Here is a 23,113-nt window from a genome sequence, read left to right as displayed (position 1 = left end):
CTGTACTTGCTCTTCAGCAGCAGCATAGCAGATCTATTCCGCCAAGACCAAGTACGTTGTCATATCCATTACCATGCTGAACTCTTCTGAGTGTACATGATAGAAATCAAATAAAAAATAAACTGCTATTTAGGTTAAGAGTTGCAGGTTACCACTTTGTATAGTGTATGGTGCTTTGGTTAATTCAGTAAGAGGTATGTGGTATCCAGTTATCATCTTGGAAATAAAAATTGGTATTGGGTATTTGGGGGTTTTCATCCAATTTTTTACATTTAGCAATCTGATCAAATTTGTTAGGATTAGTCAAGAAAGATGCTAGAATTCACAACTGATATTATTTCTATTTCATGCATCACACTGGAAAATGACTGTCAGGTTGAGACAGACTGTTGAGGCATTGTGGTATATCAATGTATTTTTTGCATACAGAAAATCTAATGTGTAGAAATTATATACTGCCACAATAGGAAGGTGTTCTTTTCTGAGCATAGCCATCATATGCTTTTAAAAAGCATTTTGTTGAGCATCAGCCTACAAACAACACCCGTAAAACTGCGACTACTACTACAGTTTGTAGCATACAGTATCTTACCTGCAGCCCATCTGCCCTCTTTTTCACCTGCTTTCAAATGCATTTCATATAAGTGGGGGGAAGGTAGAGAGTCCACAAATGTGAGCCATTTCCTCCATCAGACAGCAGACAGACGACAAAGGTCTGTGATGGGGTGGAGATGAAGCATTTGTAAAGGTTAAGCAATGATCCGTGACAAAAAAGCTCTTTTCTACATAGTTAAAGCCTGACATCTGATAATGGAGGGACAAGGACAGGGAGGAAAATGCAGCTGGGGAAGTGTCCTCATTTCTGAGAGCAAAATTCGCTTTTAATGTAACATGATTTTTTTATTATTATTAAAAACAGGGTATCTGTACAATTACACAGGCTGAACCCAATTTGCCAGCCGCTGTAATTAATGCAGTATTGATCAACTTCAATCGGCACTTTGATGTTATGTGCTCAGACAAGTTTGTTAGCCTACATGCGTCAGTAATAGATTAAAACACTAATGATATTGTTTTCAAAGAAGCAGACCAAAGCTGATCAAATATGCTATTATTCGAAGCAATTCACATTAACCAAAAAGGTTGCCGTGCATGTAGGAATACACAAGCTTTTAATTGGAGTTTTTAATTAACTGTAGTTAAGACACTCATTTGATTTGTAGACATTGTTGCTCTCAGAATACTTGAAGCAATGCCAAGCTTAACTGGGTAAAGACATTCCCATTCAAATCAAACAAAAGTTAGAATCCTCCACAAATGGTAGTCATGGTTACCATAGCTACAGCAACCACTGTCTCTATTAGATATCCACTAAGGCCTCGCCAAGGTCATAGAAATAAACAAAACCCTCACATAAAATGTTTGTGAACTCAGTGATGAAAAACTGCAGATAGCGGTGTTGACTCTTTTTATTAGCTGAATTCATAGCTGAAAATGTGTCTTTACGAACGCTTAGACATCCGTGTTCATGCTGTGTTTAAGTATTGAACAATTACGGTTTTCATAAGCAGCTCATTCAGCACAGACTGATATGGTTGGGTGTGTGTGGGTGGGTATCTGAGTGGTGCTGTGATGACCTTTCCGTTGTCACTTTTAGTGTTGTGACCTGACTGTACTCATTAAAACCAGTGTAACGGATCATTCCCCCTAATTGTTTTTGTTGACAAATTAGTCCTCAGACTCAAGGCTTCCACAGAGCCTGCAGCAGAGCTCTAGCTAATGAGAGATCCACTATACAATCCGTGTGTGTGTGTGTGTGTGTGTGTGTGTGTGTGTAAGAGAGAGAGAGAGAGAGAGAGAGAGAGAGAGAGACAGCGACAAAAAAATACTTTCTTGGCTTTGTTCCAAAACCTAGAAAGTTGACTCACTGCCAGCATAGTCAGCTGCCTTCTAAGGGAGCATCCTAACCATCATGGAGCATCTTATGGTGAGAGTTTGAGAACAATGCGGTGAACTCAAATTGCAGTAGATTTCAATAGAGTTTGACGTTGCATTTTTAAAAAACAATGACTACTTTTATTTTGCAAAGATGCATTAAACTGATCAAAAAAAGACAGCAAAGACATTTATAATATTAAAGATTGTTCGTGGTTTCTACAAAATATTAGGTAGCACAACTGTTTTCAACATTGATAATATTAATAAATATTTATTGAGCACCAAATTACCATATTAGAATGTTTTCCGAAGGACCATGTGACACCAAAGACTGGAGTAATAATGGCTGCTGAAAATGTATGCTTTGCCATTACAGGAATAAATGGACATTTTTAAATATACTAAAATCAAAAACATAAAATAAAAAATCTTACAGGCCCCAAACATCCGAAGAGAAGTATATATATATGTATCCAATGCTGCATAATTAAGTTGCTTACCTTTTTTTGAACAGCTTTCACATATGTTGCCTTAAAATGCTGCCTCAGTAGGCGGCTAACTAGGTTTTCGAACAGAGCATCTGCGCCTGGTATTTTGCTGAAATAAATTGCAGTTCTTTTTCTGTGCTTGACTAAAGGACAGTAATGATTATTTATTTGTGTGGGGTTGGTGTATAGCTCTTGGGGTTCTCAATTCATTGGTATTCAACGCAGGAAGTTGTGTGCATTTTTCTATCCACCGCTCTGCCTCAACCTTGCCCCCCACTCTACTACGCATGAAGTCACTCCGTTTCTCTCTCTCTCTCTCTCTCTCTCTCTCTCTCTCTCTCTCTCTCTCTCTCTCTCTCTCTCTCTCTCTCTCTCTCTCTCTCTCTCTCTCTCTCTCTCTCTCTCTCTCTCTCTCTCTCTCTCTCTCTCTCTCTCTCTCTCGCATCCACCTGTTCCATGGTCCAGTGGAGGGCTGTGAATGCTATCAGGGGAGAGCGTGGTGCGGTGCAGCCTGCCTGGCTCTAGTCCATCACGGGTGCACTCAGGCTACTTTCCAAGCCCACACCGTATCGAGGGCCCAGCTGCAGACCCAACTGCCGCATTACAGCATGACGGATGGCTTCATATCAGGTGTTTAAACCGAGTGGCCGCTCCATCTGCTGAAGGATTTGGGAAGTCTGGAGTTCCTGTGTGATGAATGGTGAGAAGTGATGCTGCCAATCAGGCCTACCTTTGGCAGTGTCGCTCCTCTGCTGTCGGTCTCTCCTTTCCTTTTCTCTTCTCTTTTCCTCAGCCAGAGACAGCTCTCCTCATCCCAAACAAAGTCTCTGTTTTCTTTGCTTCTCTTTTTCGGTTTATCCTGTCTACCAGTGGAAAAAGTATAATAGCAAGTTTAAAGGGAGAGTTCATCCAAAAATGAAAATTCAGGCATCGTTTTCTCACCCTCATGTTGACCCAAACCTAAATGACTTTCAGTCATGGTTCACTTTTTGATAAATATCCTGGATACTCTTTATAATATAATGGAAATAATTTGTTCTCTGACTAAATGGTTCAGATTCAACCGTTAACAGCCTACTGAAAAATGATCAGAGAATAATGGATTTTAGTTATTTCCTCACACAGAACTAACGTATGACTTCAGAACACTTGGGATATAGTGTGAAATTCATTTGGGCTACTTTTTATGACACTTTAATTATATTTTTATGGTGCTTTTTGAAGTTTGCTAGTCCCAGTCCTTGTTTACTTTCATTATACTGAGTGGCCAAGAGTGGCTATTCTTCAAAAAATTCACCTTTAGTTTTCCATGGAAGAAAAGAAAGTCCAACGTGTAAGGAACCACATAAGAATGAACGAATAATGAGAGTATTTTCAGTTTTGGGTGAACTATTCCATTAATTGTAGAGTGTGGGAAGTCTCTAGACTCCAGCAGTCAGTTTGAGAGTCAGATGTGCTCTACATATAAATCGTCTGCAGAGCTCATTTGTTCCAATGGCTACTGTGCATAGCCACCATCATGTTAGAGTCAGCCAAAGCAAGTTCCGCCTAAAGGCTTGTATTAAGTTACCATTTATGTTCTTAGCAGACGCTTTCTTAGCAAAGTGACTTGGAATACTAGAATAAGAATCAGACTCATGGAGCCTTTAGAACCATGGAGGTCTATAATACCTGGAGAAAGCTATGCATTGGCACTGCAGCACAAGGCAAAATTTTCTCATTTTGTGTTGTGGGCACACTGGATGCAAACCAATCAAACCTGAGCCATGAATACCATGTGACTAGGCTTGAAGGACTGGGGCATCAATGACAGAAAACAGGGATTAATGTAAGTCCATTTCACACTTTTAAGAGCCTTTAGAAAGTAGAACAAATTGGTAAAATTCTAAATAAAATATTTGCAACATATACACGATTTATGACAAAACTATTACAGCAAAATGCACATTCTTTTGAATGGCCGTCAAAGGAGGAAGATGCTAACTGGACAATGCTAACCGTTGGACAGTGCCAAAATTTTACTAGAATTATAGCTCAAAATGTATTAACTTTCTTTTAGCTTCTGTCACCAATCCCTCCTTTTTAAACCCCTCTCTTCAAATCTGTAACACCGACTTTTCATGTTACAATGAATTTATGGATAAAGTCTATTTTTTTCTCTTGAAATATCTTGTTCCATTCTCAAATATGTCAATTATAGAATTAAAATGGGTTGCAATGTTGACCCCCAAGTTTTGTGTCTGTTGAGAACCTCATAACAATTTGCTTCGTTTAGTTTATGTGAATTAAGGTATGCCAAGCCTGTAAACACAAGCTCAAAATTCTCCCTTGTTAAAAACATATTTGTTTAAATCCCATTTCACTGAGGTGATTCTTGTATGTTGATGTCTTCTCCCGATGCAAACAAACACTATTCCAAAAGCGGCCTTAGCTTCCTTAAATCATGTGTGTCTAATGTCTGTGTGTGTGTGTGGATGGGGTGTCCTCATATGTACTGTATGCCAGAGTGTGTTTATGCTTTCTCTTTCTGGCTTCTTCATTTGTCTGCTTCACAGACAGGCTTCTCGTGATGTGTGGGAAACCCATTTGACTGAGAGCACTTCCAGTTGTTGAAACAAGACAGGTCTGGGCAAATCAATACACTGTCTTTCATTCTCATGGCACAACGACGAGGACATATTTCAAGGAGCAGGGTTCAGAAAGACTGTGTGTGAGTGTGTATGTGTGTTTTTACATCTGTGACTGACAGTCAGGGCAACATTACACTTCATATATCTTGTCTGTCAACTTTTGTTGCCGAGCTGGGAGCTGGGCTGGTTGAAGGCACTAAGATGTGTTTTTCACATGTGTGCACTTCAAAAAGAACTGTACAGATCCCAGAACCCAGAGGACGCCCCCAGATCCCCAAACTTCAGCATTGAGAGACTTATATATCTGCCACCTTATGAGATACCCAAGAGCAGGACTGTACTGTATTGCTTCCCTCCATATTTGAATTTACACAAAGAGAGGTCTGTTGGTTGATTTATCTGAGGAATTGTCTGAGGGATTTAAAAAGACAAAAACAGAAAGTAAATGTAAAGGCAAGTGTGATTTGTTGAGAAAAGGGAAGGTGTGAAACATCATCTAGTAATATGCAGCCTTCTGACAAGAACGTGGTTGGAGAATTAGGTGAAGCTCTGGAGAACGGCCCGCTAATTACATTATCGCAGAGGTAGAAGCGCTTGTCAATTTCTTCCCACTTAGATTTTCCCCTTCACTCTCAGGAAAAAGGAGCTGCCAGACGGAATTTGAATTCAATAATATGCCAAGTGAACCGTCAGCCTGCCGTAAAGATCCTGCACTCTCTGTTTGCAAGAAAAAAAAATCTCTTTTGAAGTCATGACTTTTGCAGAAACAATTTTGTAGCTGTAGAGTTAACTTGTAGATCCTTGTCAATAATAAATTTAATTTGCTTTGCAAAACATTGGACAGTGTTGCGTGTAACCCCTCCACCCGGGTCCTACTCGCCCCGCTCTGTGCCGGCCTCGAACCCAGGTCTCTGGCATGAGCATCAGGCGCTCTAACAAGGAGGCTAAAGCCTGCAGCTTTAGACAAAAAATCTGTCGCTAGAGCACTTATTGAGATCAGAGGAGTGAGGTTTACACGCACAGCATCTACTAGCTGGCCTCCGTTACATGTGCAAACTTTAAATGAGCGAAAATAGGACACAAAAGTATGTGTGCACTTTCAGTTGATATTGACGTTATTTTCCATTAAGGATAATAGCAACTCCAATGGAGGATTAAACTGCATGAGGCACTCTAGAGTTTTAAACGTTTTAAAAATCCAATATTTCATCACTCCACTTTTATTCTGTTATTTTGTTTTGTGCTCTTTATTGACTAAGAAGATGCCTACATTTAAAAAAATATTTATTTATTTTTTCAAGGGTTCACAGCAGAAATGCTACATGGAGAAAATATTTTTTTTATTTGTACATCTCTCAATCATCATTGTATTGCATTGCATTATATGTTTCCCCCCACAATACAAACTACAGAGCTTTGATCATAAAACTATATCACCGCCTTCAACTAAAAACGGAAAACTTTTTATGCGTTTTGGCAGTTCATTTACATGACAACGGCATATTGGGGGCCTGAAAAAAAATGGAAAACTTTTGAAAATGGGATTCAAAGTGTTCAAACATTCATTCATGTTTTTGAGAATGATACCCTTATCATCTCTCTATAAACTACAAAAATGCTAATTTCTGAAACGATGACCATGCCCATGCGTATTACATGTTCAGTCTGTAGGTGCATAGTTTTTCTTTACAAAGTGACATCGCCAACTACTGGCCTGGCACAGCATAATACAACGGTTTTTAGTAGTTTTCGCAGATCCTCATTTGGATTTTTTTTTTTTCGTTTTTTTTTTTTTTTTTTTTTTTTTTGAGGTCCGGTGAGTCCCTGGTTGCCCATATCAATAAAAAATTGCAACAAATTGCAGATTTTTGCTCAGTTTAGGCATCTGAATAAAACTGTTTTTTTTTTTTGTCCATGAGTTTGAGCTTTATATTTTCAAATATCATACTATATAAAAAAGATGTAAAAAAGATATAAAATATGACGCTTATTTTTTTTTTTACTATTATTTCATGTCAGGCTTTACGGTGTTAATTCTCTTGCTGTTAAGGATGTGCTTTCTAAATGTGTGTTGCAACCATAATGGGTCAAAGGGAGGGTAGCTTCATACAAGTTACTTCCTTAAGATGAATTGCTTTGTTGTATTCCTCATTTGTATAAAAGTGTCTGCTAAATTAATCAGTAAATATAAATTAGTTGCACAATGTCAACACACACCATTAGCATCTTTTCTTTTTTTTTTTTTACTGTTGTCTTAGAGTTCCCAGACAGTGGCTTGATTCAGCGTGCTTGCATGCATGCCACAGGTGGCTGACCGGTAGGTGGGGAAATGCAGGAAGCCTGTGTGGCCGTTTGTGTGTGTCAGACCCAGCATGTTTTTCCCTCAGCAGAGGCGAGGTATCCTGTGTGTGTGCGGCCCGTCGCCCAGGGCGGCTAACTTTCAGGAACCCCAGTGGCAAAAACAGCACTGTGTGTTTCCTGGTCTCTTGTTCTGTTATCAGTGGACACGACACCCGCTCGTGCCCCTGCAGGTTTCCTAAACCACCATCCCTTTTGCCTCCGGTGTCAAGATGTTGCCCTGTGATTGCCACAAGAAGCTTTTCTCTAACGCACGCTGTGCACAAAAAAGATCGGATTGAGTCCTTGTGATAACAGAGGGTCGGATCTGTTTGTGCTGATCTGACACAAGCGTGTTTCATTCAGCCGACGGCTCGCGGGCTCCCAAATTGAGAGGCATCTCACTGAGTTGTCTTTGTCTGAGAGGAACAAAGACTCAAACCTGCACATCACAAACTCCGGTGAGAGAAGCCTTGTCAGAATTCCAGACTTTTCATCATCTCTGAGAAACCGTAACTACTCAAATGAGGAAATAAATTGCCAGAATTAAGCTCATTCTTGCAATTACATGAATAAATCCTCAATTGAGCAACTGAATCAAGAGGAAAGCATTGTTAACATGAGTACAAGACATCACATTTTGGGCTGTGGCCAAGTTAATGGTATAACTGCCTGATTTCATAATCTTGTTGCAGAACCTTATTGCAAAATAAGCCCATCTAGAATATACATATCTCACTTGAAGCATACAGCGTATGGGTCGGGTTGGGGTTAAAAGCAAGGTTTGAGAGAGAGAGAGAGCCTGCGATGCATTAACTTCATGAACGGCGTCTGTGTGAAAGAGGCTGTTATCATCGGGCTGTAAACGGCGCTTCTGCTTTTCCTGGCTCGGCGGGCCGAGATGAAGTCCAGATGGTCGGGGAAGTGTTTGCCCAAGGATGTAACCAAATATTCCAGATTGAGGGGGGACCAAATGTAAAAGTTGAAGAAGGGGTCATTGAAAAACTCATATGGATTGACTACAAGTCTATCTTTTTTTTGGCTTGGGGGGGATGTTGGGGATATCCATGTCCCTGTTTACACCTGGTAAGATCTCGGTATTCTCGGTTGATCCGATCACAAGTGGACAGCTGAGAAACATTGTTTTGCAATGTGTTTTCATGTCTCCTTTCGTTTTGAGAGTACCTGTCCTGAAGAACATTTATTATTTAAGCCCAAAGTATACTTCTTCTTTTTTTACAAGTACCGTTAGCGTGCTTTTGTCAGTCTATGCGCTATTTCTCTCCAAAAGTTATGAATGATAAATGTCTTTGTTTTGTAACAGACTGTTACGCTTGGTTAGAAAATTCAGGTGTGTACTGTGCTGATGACAAAATTTGCATAACATGCATTGTATGCATATAAAGTATACTATGGGCTTTATAGTATGTCTGATATCACGTTTCACGTATGACTTCCTTTAAATTTCTATGTTTTGGAAGCTAGTTTCCACCAGAGTAAAAAAGTAATTTTTTATATTCCTCTTTATATCTCACAATTGCAACCTAATATATCACAGTGTGATTTTATTTCTTTGTTTAAATTTTGTCATAATTAAAAAAAAAAAAAAACTCAAAAGTGGAAATGGCCTCTCTACTAGTATTTGGTGTTCATACCAGGTGTAAACAGGCCCTAGGCAAGTGTTTGCTTAAAGTTACAGCAAGCTGTGTGACAGAGACCACAACAAGCCTTATCCATTATTATCCCATCCTTTTCTCATAATCTCATAATCTCATATGGCCCACTCTATATGCTGTTTATCCCATAAACCTGTAAACATTTTATATCCATGCCTGTTGTGTTAGGCCACGCCCACCGCCAGAGAAAGCCCCGCCCACTCTGCACCTGGGTTTCCCGCCGAAGCTCGCCGACTAGAGGCAAAGTACCACAGCTTCTCCTAGCAGCCGGGTGGGCGTTAGAGGCTCTTCGGAACAAGCCGTTTTCATCACTTCTTCGCTGTTCTCGAAGTATTTCTGACTCTTGTCGCACACCAGGATCAAACGTTTTCGCGTGTTTCGTGTTCATGCACTCGGACAGTTGAAGGAAAACGCCGCACTAAATGAGTTGAGCTCGAGACACACACAGCATCATCCGCTTGTCAGGTTGAGCTTCATCCGAGCCTCGAGCTCAACTGCCCTTCAGCACACTGGAGCGGTTCTAGAGCTGTGCACTGGAGTTTGACAGACACATTTTCTTCTTCGTCTTGGGAAGTACACGTTTATGACTGAGAAACAAACATCACTAATATATCGACCGGAGTCGAGGACAGGAAATTAATTTTTTCTCTCACAACGCCGTTACGCATGGTGGGAATTTCTACGTCTTTTCAGTGTAAGTCGTGCAGTTATCTTCATCTTGTTTCTCTCGTGATCTCAGATGAATACTAGTCTGTGCACTTTAGCCACGTTTATTAATTTTATTAGAATGTTTTATTGTGCGTTTTGGGTAAATGACAAACACTTTATTTTTCTTTCGCAGAATATTGTTATAACTCGTTTCGTTTTGCCCACATTGCTTTATTTAATATTATTCACAACGTAAAGGGTATATCACCAACAATACTGACATGCAGTTTGTCATATTTCCCCATAAAAAGTTAAATGGTCACTTACAACAGTATAGGCTAATTGTTCACCGCTGTATAAGGCTAAATCTTAATAAAATTGACGTTTAACAGTGTTTGATCGCGTTTAACTCTATTCGTAAACAACAAATAAACAACGCTCATGTTACGCGTATTAATTTCATCTGGATTTTATATCATAATAAAAATCTTGCTCGTTTTGAGATCATTATATTTTTTCCGTAACTATTTGTAATGTAGACACATGCATTTTATGTAAAGCTGCTTTAAAACGACATGTTGCCCGTTTTGAAAAGCGCTTTACAAAATAATGTGAATTGAACTAAAGGAACATATTGTGTAAGAGGGGAAAATACTATATGGCGCTATAGATTGTATTACTATATTAAGAATATATGTGCTGTCTACAATCTCACGTGCTCAGTAAATTCATTATCTTGGAGTTTATGGCCTTACATACAAATCCAACACAACACTGTAGGTCTTTATGCATCTTTTAATGCAGCTTTTATATTTATTATTCGTCATTTTATTTTTCATAAGAATGTTTTATTACACACATTTAATATCATCCATAATAATGAAGTCAACCAGTTAAACATTAACTGTCGATCAGCATGTCATCTGTTGGCCGAAAGCAATATCACCTCCGTCTATAAACACGGGCTCTAATAAGCTTGAGGATTGTTGCGAGATTCTCACGCGCTGCAAATTTGATCAAATCAAATGTTTGATTAAAAAACACAGGAAGGCTAAACATCTGGTGTGAGAAAGGCAGAAAATTGTGACACCACAATGGATTTAAAAATGTTGATAAACCAAGTGTGAGAAGACTCGTTTGACAATAGGGATATCACTTTGGATTAAGAAGCTGTGTTTAATTGTGACATCACAATTATTGAGAAGATGTCTTTAACAATATTGATAAAATTTGAGAAGATCAATTTACAATTGTGATGTCGCCATGGATTAAAATGCATCTCACAAGAGTGATATCACATCAGATTAAGATTAAGCTAAGAAAATGTCTTTAACAATTGTGATTTCAAATTTATTGAACAGATCCATTTGTGACTTGACAAGATGAGTTTGATTGAAAAGCTGTATTGACAACTGTGACATCACAATGGATTGAGAAGATGCGCTTATCAATTGTGACTGAGCCAGCTTTTTAAAAGCTTCTCCCGTCACAATTGTCAAGCTCATCTTCTCAAATCCATCATGATGTGAATAGTCCACTCTCAGCGCTTAAGCTCACTCTTGACTGAAAAGTTGAGTTTCTGAAGTTTAAGGCTGGGTGGTTAAAATGAAAATTAAATGGTAGATTTTTATTTCCATTGCTCTAAGAGGCAGTCCTTGTGTATTTAAGACACACACACACACACACACACACACACACACACACACACACACACACACACACACACAAAATCCATAGGGACTTTGGAGACCCTGTTCTTTGACGAACGATGCTCGTTCTCATAGCTCGTGGTGCTCATGTCACAGATTTATGCATTTTTTTAAACAATCAGTTGTCTTGTACACATTCTCATCATAGATTGTCCATCTCAAGTAGATTTACATTTGATTTTCTTAAAGACGTCTCTACTGGTTTCTTGAAGATATGTTATTCTTTATTGATTTTATGTATGATTCAGAAAATGGAGGCTATGCTGGTCAAATGGAGGCTATGTAACTATGGCAAGATTTGGTCATCCACTCATTAATGTCATTGCCCCCTGCTCCTGTCAACATGAGATTCGAACTATAGCCCAAGGGACAGTGCAGGTAGTGAACGTACCTTGATTAAAGGCAAACATGGTCTATGGTGGCTGGAGGTTAGGGTTCGGTTAGCGATAAGCAGTGTGTGTGTGTGTGTGTGTGTGTGTGTGTGTGTGTGTGTGTTTGTGTTTGAAGCCAGCATTTGCAGGCAGCAACATCCTCTGGCTGAGGCCATCTGCACAGCCACCAGCCTGCCTGCCTCACACCTGTTCCCTCTCCTCCACTCCCACTGGCCTCACACGGGTCAAACGCATGAAACCAGACACTGCCACAGCATAATGAAGAGATGACTCGGCTGCCCACACCAACACGCACAGCTGTGTGTGAGAGAGAGAGATATGGAAATACTCATCCATTATTTTCGAATATGTCTGGGAGATGTTTACTCGTATTGGTTACTCGTAAGCTTATATTTTATTTAATAAATATATTCTGAATTAATTATCTATAAATATGCATCATGCATCACTAGAAATTAACCATACAATGCAAAATATTATTTTTTATAATGAAAGACAATGTTCGTCCACTGATAAATGTGCTTCTCATTTACCTTAAACACAGCAGCGTAAAAACATTTGTAGTTAAGTGCTTACTATGTATTTTAAATGACGAACAGCAGACGTTCTGGCTGAAAGCCGAGCGTGTTATCATTGCAGTGACTCATTTCATTAGTGATGTCATTAACCCCATACATAAACTGGCAGACATTCTCACCAGACACTTGCACAAATACACAGCATGTCTCGTTGCTTCACAATTTCTCTTTCATGCACATTTAAATCAAAAACATGCTCTTTGTGCATAAGGATACAGAAACACACTGTAAAAAGTGTCCAAAAAAGCCTAATCTGACAGCCCATATAATTTCTCTGGATGAATAAAAATTGTAATAACAAAAGAGAAGAAAAACGAGCAAGTTCAGTTACACGACATCAGCCGAGTGCATTATATGCGCTCTTAATGTTTCAGCTCTTAAGGGAAACATTCCCAAAATGCATTAGCGGTATTTCACTCGCATCTCTTTCCATTGAGCTATATCATGTATGAGGCTCTTTATATTCATTGAGGGCTACTGTTGGACTTGCTGACACACTCAATCTTGCGCAGTAAATAAGCGACGTGAGATGTTGGGATTTGTCAGGGGGAGAAATACCCCTTATTTGCGAGGGCTCTAGATTTGACTCGATGTGAGTCTCTGTGGAGAGCAGGCCATGAATGATTGAGAATCGTCTGCCATCTCCCAGAATCTTTGCTTCGGATCGATAGGGGGCATAATGGCTACAAATTTTTCAATGAGAGGAATTTAGCGTGTGGTTATTGGATTTCATAAAACATGAAAGCATAATGTGAGAGAAGAGGATGATTGGTTTTTATTGTATCGTAGGGCTGGAGTGTACAATATAGCGAGGCAATATAAAGTCAAGGGGGGTGTGTAAGAATTTACATGGGGCTTTTTTACAAAACAATTTCATCCTAGATATTAGATATTAATTAGTACAAATGTAATAGATATTAAATTTAATATATATATATATATATATATATATATATATATATATATATATATATATATATATAATTAACATATGTTTCTGATCTGGGAATTATTCAAATCCTTGAAACTGATGAATATATAGCAGAACTAAATACTTTTGTGGTGTCTTAAAACAACTGAAGGATTCCTATAAAGTTGGATCTGAACTTGCAGTGGGGTCGATCTGAACCTGAGCCGTCTTTGTGTTCCACACCAGGGTTAACTAAACAAACCCCAGCTCCAGCTGACAGGTGTCCAGGCTGCCCAGCCTTGCTCACTATCTGTCTTCCTCTCTCATTTACTCTCTCTTTCTCTCTTTCTGTTAATCCAAGATTCACTTGCCAATTAACTTCTCTTTTATTATATCTCCTTCCTCTCTTATTCCAACACATACTCTTTCACTCACATCTATCAGCCGCACTCACTCACACACACAAACGCAGTCACGCGCACACTAAACTACCTCTCTGTCTTCTGTCTCTGTCTCTCTCTCACGCTCTCTCTCCCCCTCTGTTTATTTTCCTGCCTCCATCTGGACCAGGCTGATATTGTAATCGCCCTAATGCACATTGCCTTCCCCTTAGACACACACACAATGTGCCATCCTGACAAGCCCCTTTATATTTCAGATAAGCCGGGGATGTGTGTTTAATGAATACAAAGCCGCGGTGTGTCGCCGTGCACTCTGCCAGAAGGTAATCTTATTGAATAGGTGCTTTTCAGCGATGCAGAAGACGATAGCAGTGCAGGAGTGAAGATGTAACCTGTTAGCTCGTGCCTCCTCTATTTTCCCGTCATAGAATTTACATTTAAAGATTAGCTGTAAAAGGGTAAAAGATTCAGGGTGGTGAAGGTGTCAGGATGTGTGTGTATGTGTGAGTGTCCAAGGGGGTTGGGAGGGGGAGGGGGGTGATCGAAAGGAGCATGACTTTAGCAGGAAGGAGTGAAGGAGACAAAAAAAACAGGGCCTGTCATACAGAGGCTGTATCTGGCCTGCGTTTCAGCCTTGCGGCATCGCTATCTCTCTCCAGACCGACTCTCTGCTCCCTGGGAACAGAGATTAGCACATTGTTATCTGTAATTGGGTTTTGTCTGTGGATTCAAGGGCTGCTTTTTGCCAAGGAGAAGGTGAGAATGGCACATGACCAACATTACGCTTTGGCATATCAGTGTAAATGCATGATTGATGGAGAATATGGACTGTGTAATGGCTTCATTAGGGTTTACTTCTTTTTATGAGGTAACAATTGCTAAGGGATGGACTCGGCTCTTGCAGAAAGTCTATAAAGCTCTTCTATAAAAAAGGGTGTTTGTCAGTGACAAACTGCCAAATAGACATCAGAAACATCCTTTTCAGTTATCCTTTTGCTTCGTTTACAGTTGCTAGGGTTGGGCAGTGTGACCAAAATCCTGCATACTATCATTTCATGTCACAACATAATATAGTAATTTTGCTTAAATTTAAAAAACAACAAAAAATATTTATAAATTAATTAACCATGTGATAATGCATTTTTTTTAATAATATATATATATTTTTTTTTTTACAATGGCCGATACAGGAGTCATCTTAGATGCAAAAATGTTTTCATTTGATCGATTCCAGTGTACCTTTAATTACTTAAGAAATGAGTGGCACTTCACCTTATTTGATTCGTTTTCTTGATGCAAATCAAAAGATAAGATTCAAGATTTTGCTTTCCACATGACACAAAACAGAAATACTAACATTATACATCAGATCATTCTGACTAAATCAGATGAGCCACCATCTGGGCTGTTGTAAAGAAATACATTATGTCTGAAATACACCCAAATGAATCGGAATCAAATCGAAATTTGAATCAAACCAAAGCTAATTGAATTTGGGAAATCTGTATCTATACCCAGCCCTACTTACAGCTATTACTGCATTCTCAGTTTACATGAAGCACAGATGCATTAAGGACTACCTTTTTCCTGAAATTTATGGGATCAGAGTGGGAATCTGTCAGCTGTATCTGTTCAGTCACTAATGTATGATTCATGGGCCGCTCACGCCCATTAATTTTGATTTATGGATTCTGATATGTATTTATGAAAAGGGCACCCACTCCAGTGCAGCCTCTGTGGCCCAGTAAAGAGGAGTGTAATTAAGATTTGTTTTGAGCCTAGAGGCTCAACTCCTTCAAGAGCTATGGATCAATAGGCAGAGACAGTAGACCCCTGTGTGTTCACTACACATATTGACACGCTCAGTCAATTAGAGCTCCCGAGAAAAGGAGAGAGCAAGCGAGCAGAAAGACGACGAGAACAAGATGGATCGGTAGAATTGTACTCAACGCTCGTATGGTCTGAATAAATGAAAAATAATGTAGTATGCAATTGTGTAATGCAGTGATTTTCCAAAGCACACAATGCCATATGGTGTGCATTCATTATAACGTCTATAGATTCTTACACGGCTAGAGAAAATAACACCTGGGATTTAATAGCTTCTTCATAAACGGAGTATACAGACTTTAAAAAAAAGATTTGTTTTTGTGTGTGTGTGTGTGTGTGTGTGTTGTGGTCTCTGAATTAGTCCGAATTGTATTGATGCTATAGTTTGGGCTTCCTGTTGTTGGCAGTTAGTGTCACAGACACTGTGGTGGGACAAAAGCTCTGTGGTGTAGCACACTAGAAGATTGTGTTGTAGTTGAACGATCAGCAGGTGCCTTCGAGATAAACGCTCTGTGTCAATTATTTCTAGAAGAGGTGATTCATAAGACGGGGCTGAAGTGTGGAAGTAGAGGAAGACAGAGCATGGGGGAGCAGGTAAAGAGGAGCATGGGCCCCGGTGGATGAACCTCTTCGTTTTCAATGCGGCTTCACATAAAAGAGTCATTTTGTTAAACGTCGTTGCATCTAAGCTTTTGTTATCCATGAATGGAGGGGGCACCCCTTGCACATTAAAAGTGTTTGGAGCTGCAGAACAAATAGAGAATTAGGCTGAATTACTTGACATTATCTCCCCATGTTACCATCATCGCCATTGGAAAGAGTCTAAAGGAGTCGTTTAACACAAAAGACAAAATATAGCACTATATGAAAAACTGAAGAACAAGACAGTAATGCATTTTATTACTCAATCGCTTTTTTAAATATAATGCATTTTTCCATGCTGAACTATGGCAGCTAAGACCGTACAAAGTTTCCTGACTAACGAGGTTCCTCTGATAGGAATCTTGTATACAGACTTCTTAGAAGCTGTGAAATGAGAATGAACCTTGTCTCAGATCCTGTTTATGGCCGTATGGATGTGAGTGTGTTTTTTTTAAACAGCTGGGAAGGAATTCACCCTGCCAGGAGCCATTCCTGGTCACTCAGAACTTCCGCCATTAGCAACACGGCTCCATTGCACGCACATGACCACAGAATGAACCCACAGATGGGCACTGGTCTCGGCTGCCACGGACCTCCAACATGTCGGTCACATTTCAAACTCCTCCGAAATAAGATATTGAAGAAGATTATCAAAGCAGATCGAGTCCAGGTAAATGATTTATGCGGTTCATTATGGATCAATAGGGTCTGAGTTGAGGGGGTCGGGAGAGGAGAGCAGTGATCCATGGCCGTGCCACTTCAGTTTGTGCAGATTATGTGTGTGTGGCACAGCCTCTACGGACACGAGATGGATGCACCAATTCCTGACAATTATTTTCATGTTATGGCTTATATTAGAATTCTGTATTATTATGTCTAAATAAATTAAAAGTAATGCACTAAAAAGTAAAATCAATCACAACATTATAATGTACAGTATAACAAATTTATATTAATTTTGCGATTTGTTAAGGAATACTTTAAACAGTCTTATTAAATTATTATTATTTTTAAAGATTAACTTTAAGTGAACGTTAGATGAAGATGAAACATGCACAATCAAATATCCAATATCGACTGATAAATTAAACATCTCTAATTTCATCTAATAGCGGATAATTTGTATTTGGGTGGACAATTTTATCGACTATTGATGCATTTGGTTTTACAGTATGAAAATGTTAATAAATTTGTATGAATATTCCTGGTTTTATTGTTACTCATTAGTGCATGTTATTTCAAAGGAATAATCTTTCATCAAAAAGTAAAAACTTGGACTGCCTCTGGGACAATGTTGCTTTCCTGCTGACATCACCAAGGCCATGCGGGTTATTGAATTATGTTAACCAGTAGGTAAATAGCAATTTAGGCATTGTTTGAGTCCCACTCAAATGTTTTTGAGGTTTCTTGTTTGATATTCTGCACTCCACATATGTTGCATATGCCATTTTATGTTGACTTTAAGACTTGTAATTGCACGAGTGTGCATGAGTCCCGATGAAGTGGTGATATTTGGATATTTTTTCAGTTTGGATGAAAAGTTTCTGAACAACGTATCCAAGAATATAAAGGGGTACGTATGGATTGGAATGGCACTATGTGGTATTTCATTGCGCTGTGGTCTCTCTCTGATTTATTCCTTTCAAAATACACTTCAGCGCCAGTGTTTTAAATAGCCTCAAAGTGCGGCGAATGGCGCAGCTATGGCAAAATCGAGACCCCTTTCCGAATTGGAAGGGGTCTCATGGAGCAATAAAATGGCAGAGCTTATAAATCCATCTTGCCTTATAAGGTCAGAAATGTTTTAAGTTGTTTCAGGACAGTTGTGTGTGCCAGTAATTGTTCTCCCATCTGTCTTAATGTGTCTTTATCAACATCTGGTTTTGTACGCTATACTTCAGTAACAAGTATCCGTTATGTGTCAAGGGTTCCCAGTCCTGCTAGCGCGATTAGCCTAGCCTTGACTACTGCTCTGAGTTCAGCTCCACATATGATTGCCATTACTCCATACCATTGACAAAATGTAATAACTTTTCAGGGGAAAGATGTGTGCATGTGACTGTTTTTCTTCTTCTCTTCACTTTTTCCATAACTGTAAAGAATTATTTTGGTCTGGTTTTAATGTTCCCCCGGTGACTGGACAAATTACTGGCTCGCAGGGCATTTAGGGCTGCCTGAGTGAAACGTGAATGGCTCATCCCTCTAAGCACAGCCCTGTCTGCACCTCCCTGCATACCTTACCAACAGAGAAAGCGAGAGAGACGTGAAAGGAGATGCGTCTGTTACGAACCTATCCCCTCCTCCGAAGCATGGGCTCAGAAACAAGCGCACACTTTGGCAGCGATGCAAAGATATGATCTTAATCTGCTATTTCCTCTTTGGCAGTATTAAATTGTCCACATAATATTTCACAGCTGCACTGGGATCAAATCTAATGGTGCAGCTGTAATTTTATGTTTGCAAATTTTAACTGTTCTTTCTTTCTGTCTCTCTCAACGTCTCCCTCCTGCCCCTCCTCCTCCCGGCACCATATGGGAGATGCTGCTACACTCATATGAAGGGGGTTTGTGCGTACGATATGGCACAGCGTTATGTGTGGTTGAAGCCACATTGATGGTTAGATTGTGTTGGAGTTGTGCGCAGTGTAGCGTGCCATCTCAATAGAGGGATTAGGAGCTTGTCATGGTTTCATTCACCCTGAGACACTTAATTCCGAACATTTTCATCCTCCAGAGACCTAATCGCATCTAGAATTTGCGTTGGCCAGGTTACGGTCTGAATGCTCACCCATGTATAGCTACCTACAGCTACCCCTGCGGTATTTTTGTTAGCGATGTGCAAAACGATATATTTTTAAGTTGACTTGTCGGAGGATTGTCTGAATGACTAGTTGAGTAATTGATTATAAAGAGATGGTTCACCCAAGATTTTTAGATACTGTCATCATTTACTCTCATGTAAAAAAACCTCTATGACTTTCTTATTTTGGAATAAAATACGCTAAAGATATTAACATGTTATTTATGTGATATTGTTACAGTATTTATTAAGATTTTCAGTTTTCATTTTGGTTTTGGTTTTATTCATTTTGTTACGTGTTCGTTTTATGTACTTTTGTCTTTTTTTATATATATATATATATATATATATATATATATATATATAATATTTCTATATTGCTTTAATTCGTTTTTTATTTCAGTTTTAGTTTTAGTATTTCAACTTAAACTTATTTGACTTTTGTAAGTTTACGTTTTTCATGTAATTGGGGGGACATATCTATCCCTTTAAAAAGGACTTTACAATTAGGCTGGTTTTAGGTTCACTTGACCCGATGGAACTTACAGTGCAAACAGTTTAAAGCACAGTTTATCAAACAATTAAAGCGCAGCATGCAAATGAAAGTACAGTACGAATGCTAAAATAACTAGGCTAATAGAAAAAGATTACCTCCCAAATCATCTAGTCAGTTCTTAGACAACTAATCGACCATTGTGATCCGTTTCTATTTTTAATTCGGTATCCAGATATATCCTGGGGTGATTTCACGCCACCATCATTGTGCACAGCATGGAAGCGTGGAAGACAGCGCTCGTCACTGACAAGGGGGTCCTTCTGGACGCAGCCTCCCCGAGCACTTATTGCCAAAGAGATGATTTGTCATGCACGGCCTCAGGCTATTGCTTTTAATGACAGTGTAAACGGAAAAGTCGGCGGCTGATTAGAGAGCGTGCACACTCACAGCATGCTTATTCAGATCTCACTTTTGGCTCCCGTCTGGTGCTCCCTGTCGCTCCGCGCCAAACACGATTCTCTTAAAAGGCCCCTTGCATCAGCTGAGCGCTGGAGGCGCCTGGATGTGTGTGTGTGTGTGTGTGTGTGTGTGCACAAGATGGATTAATGCTATAAACAGAAAGTTGGATTTATCTGCGATTGGCACCACGTTTTTCTTTACGCAGGATTTGGAGCCCGAAGAGGAGGAGGAGAGAGGAGAATGCCTTTATTCAAAACAACTGTTTGTGAGTAATTAACATATGAAAGGAAGCTTACAGTCTGGCAAATCCCTGCACTTGTTTTCAATTATTTATCCACATTCTGGGAGGGGGGAAGGGGGTGACGGAGGCGGGTGTCGATCGTGAAGGGAGGGTGGCGGGTTATTTGGAACCATGAAAAGAAAAGTGATTTTTTTTTTTTTCTCTAACACAACCAGAGGGCCTCTGGGAATATGCTATCAGACATGATGAGATGAAAATGGAGTTAAGCCAAAGAGTGGATTATGGGTAACGCAGAGAGTCGATGAAGAGTGGACAGTAAAACGGATTCAGAGCGGACTAGAAGTCCAGATCTACATGATTATTGGATACAGCGAGAGCGAGGCATTGATCTGACGGAATCGGACGGCACAGAGCAAAACGGATGGGAAAGACGGGGCCAGGGCCACAACTGACCGTAGGACACAAGGAACGGCAAAGATTAAGAGAGAAGGACTGGATGGAATAAAGTTTTCACAGGCATTTGTCAGGGTGGGGCCTTCCTGTGTTCAAAGATGCCACAGGCTGGAGATTGATGGGAAGGGCTGCGGGCCAGGACTATATCAGCACCGAGCAGGACCAGTCTGGACGTGGCAGAGGAAACCAGAGGGAGGAGGAGATCAGGCAACCCTGTAAGAGACCAGAGAGAGGGAAGATTGAGAGTGGAGCTCAGAGCGATTGAACAAACGTAGAGTCACTGTGCCAGATGCCACAAACTATAGAAGCAGGAAGAAGTGAGGGAGGAATGAAACGGGAGGAGATGGTCTGTACAGCGGCACATCCAGAAGCATCACATAGTATCATGTTTTAATGTGCAGATTTGATTCACTCTTGCAAGCTGTGCTTGTTCGCCAATAATCACTAGCTTTATTTATGATGGGCTGTGGAATAATGTTATAATCAGATCGCCTCGTTCATGGATAATGCAGGCTGTAATGTAATGGGTAACTTATTATACAGAGCAACATAACTTTACAGATTCATGTATTTTTTATTAGCGTGATGGTGCAAACCAATGCACAATATTTCAGTAGAACTGAACATTTGTGGTAGAAATGTTGCATTTGTAGTAGAAGCATGTAGCTGGAGGCTATAGAGTTCGATTAACTCCTGTCCTCATTCTCGCAGATATTACTTTTTCAAAGATGTCTGCCTCTGTGCATGCCGCTCTTTTCAGACTTTGTCTGTAGCTAATGTTGATTACATTTTAAAATTTAAATAAGTATAAATAAAAAATTTGTGTCCAGAGAGATATTGATATCTTCTTCATCATGATAAAGATAAATGTAATTTAATCATAACATATTAGATATACACAAAATTTGTTTACATCTGTAATAATATTTAAAAGGACAAAATATCCTTTATCCATAAATATGGCTGTTGGTAGATTTGGTAGGAAATATCACAATAAGAAAAAAACGACGGTAAATTGCTGATGTTCTTTGGGAACGAGAATTTTTTTTTTTTTAACAAAACAAATTATTTGCAATTCTTTTTTCAGGTGGTGAGGCTGTTATGTCCCTGGCTTTTCTTGGCTGATAGAGGAATGTAAACCCTGAACCGAGTGTAGCAGTTGTTTAGCCCCCTCTTTCCTTCAATGCTTTTCCTCTCCCGTCTCAGACTTCATGCCATCTGTGGGTTTGATTTAGTAGCTAAGAGGCTTTCTGAGCAATGGACAAGTGATGTTAATAGCACACATATGCCAGAGGACTGATTTAGTTTTACGGCTGTGACATGATACTGTTTTGATTCAAGCGAGGTCGAGCATAACTCATCCACTGCTGCGCTGATCACCGTATATTTTAATAATAGCAATGAGTTTCTCTTTTTATGTCCTCTGTATCTGTTTCTTTCTCTTTTTTTTCCCTCTTTGTAGTAGTGGCGGTGACTTTATTTAGCATGTACTACACACACAAAAGCACCTCTGCAAGTTGACAGGCTGCTCACCTCACAACATATCTGCAGTGCCCGTTGTCATGGCAACTGCAGCGGGCTGCTGGCGGTACTATGTGGTCGGAGGTGTGCTGAAGTAGAGCAGTGCTGACCAGAGGGATGCTCGGGGTCTGCCCGGGACACCCGGGGTCAGTGTGCCACAGAAACACAGCTCTATCTGTTCTCACCTTTACTGGGGCTAGTGAATATTTCATGAGGATGCTGGAGAGTGTTTTATCATAACCTGTGAGTATAGAGTGTGGGCATATATGAAATCCATACCTCATCCCCTTTTCGAGGGACTTAGTATTGTTTAGAAGACAGAAAGACAAGAGGGTGAGGAAATTATGACAAGTTTCACTTTTGGGTGAACAATCTCTAAGAACAAAGGACTTACTGAATGACGAGCATTCGATTTTTGTGGAAATCTGCGTAGTTTCTGCCTGCTGGGTGTTCCTCAAGAAGGGCAAGAGTGAGGCGGATAGCGGCAGCTTGTTGATGCCCCAGCCGTGGCTTGCGGAAGCCTGATAGCGGGACCAACCTCTCGACCAGGACAGTGGAGGTCAGGCCATGAGCTCGCCTGCCCTCAGGGCTTCCGACTCTAATTACCTGAGGAGCAAAACATCCCGGCTTGCCGGTGGGGGAAGAATGTGTGAACGTAGGATATCGGGGCCGCGCAGTCCCGCAGCAGCGACATCCTGCCCGGGAAGGCCGGGCGGGCCCTGTCCGTCCTGGTTCCTGACAGTGGGCTATCTCTGTCGGGCCCATGGTTCCTTCCATTCTAAAGGCCATTGTGTGGAAAAGGGCTGGGCCAGGAATGACTGGTTCCTGTTGGGCTCGATCTCTCGCTCAGGCAGCTCCGGTCCCACTGACAGATTCCTCTTGTTTTGTTTTGCTCTCTCTCTTTTTGTGTTAGTCACTCATGAGGATACTGAAAGTAAAATCAGAACTGAGAAGAGGCTGCATTG

The 23,113-nt window shown here is 40.1% G+C and overlaps 1 protein-coding gene across 7 annotated transcripts in view; it reads left to right on the top strand.

Annotated features, from left to right (window-relative positions):
- Positions 1-9,320: 9,320 nt before the first annotated feature.
- Positions 9,321-23,113, top strand: part of runx1t1 (RUNX1 partner transcriptional co-repressor 1) — a 56,309-nt gene continuing 42,516 nt past the window's right edge. For 3 of the 7 annotated variants that reach the window (XM_082187082.1, XM_082187081.1, XM_082187078.1), the window contains exons 1-3: positions 9,321-9,763; positions 20,139-20,198; positions 20,390-20,842. In XM_082187082.1, the coding sequence (XP_082043208.1) occupies positions 20,746-20,842 (97 nt within the window). In that variant the 5' untranslated portion in view covers positions 9,321-9,763; positions 20,139-20,198; positions 20,390-20,745. The remainder of the gene's footprint in view (positions 9,764-20,138; positions 20,199-20,389; positions 20,843-23,113) is intronic. The other 4 variants (XM_082187085.1, XM_082187084.1, XM_082187079.1 and 1 more) reach the window with 2 other exon arrangements.

This window comes from Leuciscus leuciscus (genome assembly GCF_965113295.1).
Source record: "Leuciscus leuciscus genome assembly, chromosome: 12".
NCBI classification, from domain to species: domain Eukaryota; kingdom Metazoa; phylum Chordata; class Actinopteri; order Cypriniformes; family Leuciscidae; genus Leuciscus; species Leuciscus leuciscus.
This window is presented reverse-complemented; position numbering and strand designations above follow the sequence as displayed.